General features: G+C 52.4%; 1 protein-coding gene and 1 pseudogene across 1 annotated transcript in view; one reads left to right on the top strand and one right to left on the bottom strand.

Annotated features, from left to right (window-relative positions):
- Nucleotides 1-5863, bottom strand: part of LOC104981487 — a 9047-nt pseudogene extending 3184 nt beyond the window's left edge.
- Nucleotides 5864-5872: 9 nt separating this feature from the next.
- TMPRSS5 (transmembrane protease, serine 5) overlaps nt 5873-8208 on the top strand; it is a 116472-nt gene continuing 114136 nt past the window's right edge. Inside the window, exons 1-4 of the mRNA XM_010830638.1 lie at nt 5873-5876; nt 6006-6104; nt 6594-6713; nt 8065-8203. Of these exons, the coding sequence (XP_010828940.1) occupies nt 5873-5876; nt 6006-6104; nt 6594-6713; nt 8065-8203 (362 nt within the window). The remainder of the gene's footprint in view (nt 5877-6005; nt 6105-6593; nt 6714-8064; nt 8204-8208) is intronic.

Below are 8208 nucleotides of genomic sequence, written 5' to 3'. Positions count from 1 at the left end.
TTTCTTCTCTTGGAGCCTGCCCATGCAGTGAATATGTGGCTTGTGGGGCATATTTGGGAGTGGGGAAGACCCTGGGCCAGATGTCAGGAGACCTGGGCTTCCAAGCGCCCATGGCCTCCAATGTGCTGACTTACTCACCTTTCAGAGCATCAGCTTTCTCCCTTGATAAGAGAGATGGTAGATTCAGTGGTCTCTTTTAAAAAACTTTATATATATGAGAATTCCATATAACTTGAACTTGGATATTTCCATTTGGGTGGGGGAGAAAGATCACAGTGTTATCTCTTTGGAGGTACCAGGTCCCAGCTGAAGGGCGGTTGCAAAAGGCCCTTGTTTTTTTCTTTTTTTTTTGAGAGTAGAAACTGATGGAGGAGAGAAAGCAAGAAAGCAAGTCTCAAGAGGAGGCTAATCTTTAGAGGTGGTCCGTGGAGTCAGGGAATATCAGTGAGGGGAGGCCAGGGGGCAGGGCCAGGACTAGGGTGAGATACATCTGAATCTTCAGGGTGAAATTACAGTGGGGTTATGCTTCAGTGGGTTTCGGATACAGCACACTAGGGCACCTGATTTAAGATGGCATCGTTCATGTTATTCAGGTGCTGACACTCGATCTGCCAGTGAGTGCCGTCTTAAATTCTGAACCCTACACTCCCACTGCTTCACTCTAGAGGTAGGTATCCTGTCCAAACCAGCCAGAGCGACCCAGAGTGGCTCATCTTGGGTGGAAGGAGTATCAGAGAGATAGAGAAGAGAGACTTCTTGGACAGCCAGGCAGAGAGAATGGCCAGAAAGAGGCCATTTCCTCTGCCTATTTTTAAGCTGGTTTTTTTTTTTTTTTTTTGCCATTGAGTTGTACAAGTTCTTTGTATATTTTATTGTATATCAAATATATGATTTGCAAAATTTTATCCCATTCTACATGTTGCCTTTTTACTTTACTGATGGCTTTATTTTGTCATGCAGTCTTTTATGTAGTCCCATTTTTTCCTTTTTGCTTTTGTTGCCTTTAGTTTGGGTGTCAAATACAAGAATCAGGCAATGGCACCCCACTCCAGTACTCTTGCCTGGAGAATCCCATGGATGGAGGAGCCTGGTGGGCTGCAGTCCATGGGGTTGCTAAGAGTCAGACATGACTGAGCGACTTCACTTCACTTCTCACTTTCATGCATTGGAGAAGGAAATGGCAACCCACTCCAGTGTTCTTGCCTGGAGAATCCCAGGGACGGGGGAGCCTGGTGGGCTTCCACCTATGGGGTCGCACAGAGTCAGACACGACTGAAGCGACTTAGCAGCAGCAGCCTTCTCCTTTCTCAGAAATTCAGCTCAAATATCTCCTCCATTGTGAAGCTCTCTCTGGGTCCTATGGGTAAGGAGTAAGCTAGCCCTTCATTCTCCTGTACCTCTGTGTTGATGCCTCCATTATTTCACTTTTTACAAAAACAATTCTTTATATCTGTTCCCATCTCTCCTCCCAGCCTGCACACTCCTAACTGTGGCTTATCATTCCCCAGGCCCAGGTTCGTTCCTGACACACAGTAAGTATTCATGTATGTAGGCTGAAGTATCAGTGCCTGGCCAAGGGCTTCTCAGCTCCAGCCATCGTGTTCTCCTCCTGCTTCTGGGACTGACTCATAGCTGACCTCTGTCTCTTCGTTGTATTGTGTGTGGAGATTTCTGTGTGATGATGAGAATGATGATACCATAATAGCACGTAATATTTACACAGAGTCTATGTTAGACACTAGATATAAAGCTACAAGATTTTTAAAAATGTATTTAAAGGATCAAGTATTTATGTATTTTGGTTGTACTGGGTCTTCCTTGCTACTCCTGGGCTTTCTCGTTGCAGTGATTTTGGTGCACAGGCTTCTCATTGTGGGGTGGCTTCTCCTGTTGTGGGGCACAGGCTCTGGCTGCAAGGCTTCAGTAGTTGAGGCACATGGGCTTAGTTATTCCACGGCACGTGGGATCTTCCCTGTCCAGGGATTGAACCCATATCCCCTGCATTGGCAGATCGGATTCTCATCCACTGTACCACCAGAGAAGTCTGCTTAAAGTTTTATCCTCAATAGCTAAGAGTTTGATACCCAGTAACTCCTTTAATTCCAGCATCAGCTCTATGCTGCTGCTGCTGCTGCTAAGTCGCATCAGTCGTGTCCGACTCTGTACAACCCCATAGACGGCAGCCCACCAGGCTTCCCCGTCCCTGGGATTAAGGCAGGTACTAAGATCATAACTTCCCAGGCGAGGCTGGGTAAGGGAAGGAGCAGAACTGGGGTTGGATGAAGGCTGACTGTAACCCCATCTTCTTAGCTGTCCCATCTGAGGGCTCTTTGAGAGGCGTTGGAGGAGGAGGAGCCACACTAGCGTTTCCCTTCCCTGGGACCTCTTCTGCCTCCTTGGCTAAACAGATGTGGCTGCCAGGTGTGTTTAGCCCATCCTTGTGCTTTGAAGCAACATGGCACTGAAGTCTCCCCTAGCAGCTGGTTCCCAGGGCAGTGGGGCGGAGAGGGCCCATTTCCCTGGCATTGGGGTGACAAGTGCAGCCCGGAGAAGAGAGGTGGCAGATTCCCCGTCATCATCCCAACTGCAGCACGGAGACAGCCCCAGACTGCTGGGAAAGCCAACCCACACAGAGGTGAGATCTCATCCGCAGGGCTCAGAAACATTTCAGCAAATGCTGATGCCATTCTCCTGAATACAGCCCTGTCAGCAGGAAGGGGGTGGGGGGTGTATTATGCCAGCATGCATGGGGCACACTTTTTGGCACAAGGGGCCTGGTTGCTAAGCAACAGGAGCTGGCTTCCCCTCCTCCTTGTAACCTTTTTCTCTGTTTCTAAGCTTCCAGTTAGCAGATGGGAGGGGCTGGGGCTGCCCAGCCCAGCCTAGCCCTCGGCCCCCTTTCCTGCAACAAGGGGTCTATTCATGGTTTCTGAGCAGAGTTCATTGTCTCTCTTGTGTGTGTGTGTAGGGAGATGAAGGGAGGAGCCATGTGTGAAGCAGGGAGACCTCAGCCTCCAACCAAGCTGGCCAGGCTATTTAATCAATGCTGATCCAAGAACAGAGCCAGGACATTGCCTAGCAGACCCCCAGGCTTCCATCGGTGCCACTGACCCACATGGTAAGGCCAAGCCCTGTTCTGGCCTCTCTCTCTTTCAACCCCACCCTTGACCCCACCCTTGGGCTTCTTTGTTGTTGTTCAGTGGCCAAGTCGAGTCTAACTTCTTGCAGCCCCATGGACTGCAGCACGCCAGGCCTCCCTGTCCCTCACCATCTCCCAGAGTTTGCCCAGTTTCATGTCCGTCGAATCAGTGATGCCATCCAACCATCTCATCCGCTGCCACCCTCCTTTCCTTTTGCCTCTGGCAGCTCTGGTGCACAGGCTGGATCCTAGAGGGGGCCCGTGTGGCCAGCCTTCTGGTTTCATTTTCCCTGGGGGCTGACATCTAGTTCCCTCTCTCATCCCCCACATGGCTAAGCCAGGTGCTTTGCCCATAGGTGACTCTTAGTAAATCATTATTACTCAAAAGGAGGGCCTGTGTCATTAAAGACCGTTTTTGCAGGCTACCACAGGAGCCTGGACAGGTGAGTGCTGAGTTGGGGCAGCGTCCCAGGTGAGGCCAGTTTGTGCAGAGGCTGAATGTCAAGCCAGGCTCCCTTGATCTGAGACAGGAAAAAAGGCTGAGCGTGCCCTGGAATTCTCTCCAGACCAAGACTGTTGACATGGGTGGAGTATAATTTCATTGAAGAAAGGATCCATAGCTTTTACATATTTCTAATTAATACATGGGGCTTCCCTGGTGGCTCTGACGGTAAAGAATCTGCCTGCAATGCAGGAGACCTGGATTCGATCCCTGGGTCAGGAAGATCCCCTGGAGAAGGAAATGGCAACCCACTCCAGTATTCTTGCCTGGAGAATTCCACGGACAGAGGAGCCTGGGGGGCTACAGTCCATGGTGTCACAAGAGTCAGACATCACTGAACAACTAACACACTATTAATATATTATTCTACTTAATATTTGTGTTTTACTTTATAAAACCCTTTCAGCCACATAATCTGCTTAGTTTCTTCCTTCCTCCTTCCCTTCCTCTTTCTTTCTCTGCCTTCCTTTCTTCTTTCCTTCCTTCTATTCAATGTGGATTAACTGAATTCCCACTTTGTGCTAGGACTTGAGCCAGACCCTGGGATCCTAGACCCAGAGAGAAAGGGGAGAGAGAAAGACAAGTAAAGGAGCGTAATATAGGGTCACAATAGGTGCCCTGCAGGTTGAAGAAAGCTTCTGGAAAAGATGGCACTTAAGCTGAGTCTTGAAGGGTCCTAGGGGTCAGTGTGTGGAAGGGGAGAGCAGTCGCCATGCCTTTGTGGAGTGAGAGCGTGTGAAGGCATGAGGTGTGTGTTAACATGATCCCGAGTCCTGCTGTGGAGGAGTAAGCGCTGGCAGGTGAGGATGGAGAGCTGAGGAGGGTGAGATCACAGAAAATGCTGCGAGTCGTGCCAGGGTGCTTCTCCTGAAGGCTACAGAGACCTACTGGGTGCTGTGAAGATGAGGTTAGCTTGCTCATGTTTGCATTAGAAAGATCACTCTGGCTTGGAGAAGGAATGGAGACAAGGCTAGAGAGGGGAGGCTACTCAACAGGAAGCAGGATTTATCACTCTTATTTCACAAATGAGAAAATGAAAATTTGGAGGGCTGATGAGTCACCACGTTCACACAGTAGGCTGTAGACCTGGCTTTGAACTAGGAACTTCAGACCAATGTCTGACCTACCCTCCTCTAAGCTTTCTTACTCCCATTCCTTTGCCTCCTCAGTACCCTTTTCCTGGAACACCCGATGCCCATATATGTCATTTCAAACCCTATTCATCTATGAGGGCCTGTCTCAAAGGCTGCCTCTTCCAGGGAGCCTTTCTTGATCTTCCCAATAAGAAGAAAGCTGTCCTTTTAAATCCCAGTGGTAGCTGAACGGAACTTCCCTTTTGTCACTGAACACAACTTACCTTCAAGGACTCACACACAGATTCTCTGGGTTGGTGGTAATGGAGGTCCACATTCATTTATCTTGAAGTCCTTACAGCACCCCCATCGTGGCCTGTCCACTTGGGCTAAATACTATCTACTGGGTGAGTGACTGCATGGTTCACTGGGGAGGGGCTCTTCTTCCTTTGAGATGGGAGGGAATGATGAAGGTGGGATCTTAGGGTCTGATGAGGGATGTTGAGGGGTTCAGTGGATGCCCTCCATGCTGGTGAGGGGGCGGTGAAAAGTGTGGGCTTCGGAGTCAGCCCAGTCGAAGCTCGGGTGTCTGCTGTGCCACTTACTGGGTGGGTGAGAGTAAGGTGGGTAGGGCAAGGGGTTCCAGGAGAGCTGGGAGGCCCGAGGGGCCTCTATGGGGACGCACACCGAGTCCCCAGGGTGGAAAAAGACTTGCAAGTGGCAGCGAGGGAGTGGCTGGAGTTAGACAGTGGGGACTTGTGCTGGGTGGAGATTTTCTTCTTGGTGAGTGACTGACAGCTGTTCCCACAGAGCCCGATGCTGGATGGCCAAGCTCCCACAGAGGCTCAGGATGCAGAGGAGGGGCCGGGATCCGCAGAGCCAGGAGACCTACTACGAAGGCCTGAGACCCAGCAGCAACCCAGTAGGCCAGACTGGGCCACGGGGGAATGACAGGGTGGGGCAGTGAAGGAACGATCTTCCCACACCCCCCAGCTTCCTTCTCCCCAGATCTTCCTCGGTCAGCCTTAAGTGTCTGATGGCCAGAGGCTTTCTCATTATCCGTCCTGGACCTGCTTTCTCTCTGTTTCCCATATGGGGGCTTGAGTGGGCTCTGAGGCTCCAGTGATCGGAGCTCTGCCCCTCACCCATCCCGTGATAATGGGTCAGGGGCAGGTGGGCAGGTGCAGTGGGGCAAACTCCTGCCACCGCTTGGTGGCTGTCTCGACCTCGGGGTGCAGTGGGCTGGTGGGCAGGGGCAGGGCCCTCAGACACTCCTCTGCCCTCCCCACAGTGTCTGGGGCAGGGCGCTGGTGTGCCGGGCGGCGCTGCTGGGCGGTACTGGGAGCCCTGGGGCTGCTGGCTGGTGTGGGCGTTGGCTCCTGGCTTCTAGGTCAGTGCTGGGACCTTCAGTGGCTGGGGGAGGGACAAAGAATGGACTCTGGGGGTGCTGGGAGAGAGGAGCAGGAAGTGAGTGGGTGTCTAGGGCAGGTGGGATGACTGCCTTTTCCATCTACTCTGACAGCAAATGGAGACGGGGTGCAGGTCAAGCTGGAGGGCCTCGGGCTCTATGTAGAGGAACGTTTTTGTCCTGTAGTGAGAAATGTGCTTGAGCAGGTGATCCAGGGAGGCCCTGGTCAAGCTGCACCTGGACATCTTTCCCAGTGCAAGAGAGAGAGACAGACAAACAGACAGACAAGACAGAGAGCGCGATGCCTCTCTGCGTATTGGGAGGGACCTGCCTAAAGCAGGGTGGTAACGAGGAGTCCCTGGAGGCTGCCTTGCCACCCTCTGCAGCAGATGTCTTGTTCTGCACCTGGGCTCCCTCCTGGGGGAATCCCTTCCTTTCCCAGCCTCTTCTCCTTGTCTTTGTCTTCTGAAGTGCTGTATCTGTGGCCAGCTGCCTCTCAGCCCACTCCTGAAACCCTGCAGGATGAGATGACTTTGAACTGCTCCGAGGCCAGCAGTGAGGAAGCCCTGCTCCCCTCGATTCCCAGAACAGGTGAGCCACACCCCCAAGGTGGGGAGACTGCCCTCCCCAACCCCAGGCCCAGGGCCCCTGCACAGCACTGGGATCCTTCCAGTTTACTGTCATCCACCTGCATCTCCTGTGCTGTGAAGGTGAGGCCCTCGTGCAGCCTCCAGGAGCTGATCTCTGATTCAGGGCTTTCAGCACTCCCCGGGGACTGTTTTGATCCCTAGCGGAGGCACAGCTAAAAACCCAGGCTGCCAGGAGAGGTGGCGACTTGCCATTTGGACAGAGGGAGCCTGCCATTCGGGGCAAGAGGAGCCAGGTGTGTGTTGGGGGCCAGTGCGTGGTGGACACGGGTCTTGACCCAGCGGCAAAGTGTAGAGGCTGGAAACATCACACCACACTATCTCCCCATCCTCCCCCCTGAATTTTCTCACCTCCCCTACAGGTAAGGGTGGAGGGTCAGAAGATACGGTGCTGCAAAGCCTGGGGTTAGAATCAGTTACAGAAATTATTTAGGATCGGCTTGCCTGCCTTTGCTAGCTGTGTGTGCCTCTGAATACATTACTTCTTTGAGCTTCCATGTCCTTCTCCATGAAGTGGAGATAAAAATATTTACCGTGTGAAGCTGTAAGCATAATAAGAGCATAAAGTAAAGGAGCTTACCATAGAGCCCGGAAAAAGCAGATGCTCAATAAGTGGGCACCATCACCAGTACTGTCACAAGATTTGAAATTGGATGCTGCTGCTGCTACTGCTACTAAGTCGCTTCAGTTGTGTCTGACTCTGTGTGACCACAGAGACGGCAGCCCACCAGGCTCCCCCGTCCCTGGGATTCTCCAGGCAAGAACACTGGAGTGGGTTGCCATTTCCTTCTCCAAAGCATGAAAGTAAAAAGTGAAAGTGAAGTCGCTCAGTCGTGTCCTACTCTTAGCGACCCCATGGACTGCAGCCTACCAGGCTCCTCCGTCCATGGGATTTTCCAGGCAAGAATAGTGGAGTGGGTTGCCATTGCCTTCTCCAGAAATCGGATGACCTGGCTCCATCACTTGCAGATCCTGTGACCTAGGGCAGGTCGCTTGATCTTCGTGCCTTACTTCCTGCTGCAGAATGGGGAGGATGGGCATTCTCATGCCATTGCGCGGCTGTGACCCTTGGTGATGGAGCACGGGTAAAAGCGCTTGGTTAAACACAAACCTGAAGGGGCAGCACAGAGAGAGGGGTTCTTTTGTTCTCAGCACTGGCTGGCTCCTGGGGGAACAGTGAGCCCGACATTGGGTGACCCAGGCGATCATGAAGGCCTTTTCAGGCCCCACGGTTGAGGGGTCCAGCTCCTCCATCCCGCTGCAGATGGGAAGTGGCTTTCATGCCGTGGTCTCAGTATCTTTCAGAATAAACACTTCTGAGGACTTCTTGCTGGAAGTACAGCTGAGGGCCCGGCAAGACTGGCTGCTGGTGTGCCATGAGGGCTGGAGCTCTGCCCTGGGGGCGCGTGTCTGCAGGAGCCTCGGACATCTTAGGTAAC

This window comes from Bison bison, unplaced genomic scaffold (assembly GCF_000754665.1).
Source record: "Bison bison bison isolate TAMUID 2011002044 unplaced genomic scaffold, Bison_UMD1.0 scf7180017864518, whole genome shotgun sequence".
Classification (NCBI taxonomy): domain Eukaryota; kingdom Metazoa; phylum Chordata; class Mammalia; order Artiodactyla; family Bovidae; genus Bison; species Bison bison.
Note: the sequence above shows the minus strand (reverse complement) of the source record. Positions and strands in the feature narration are given on the sequence as shown.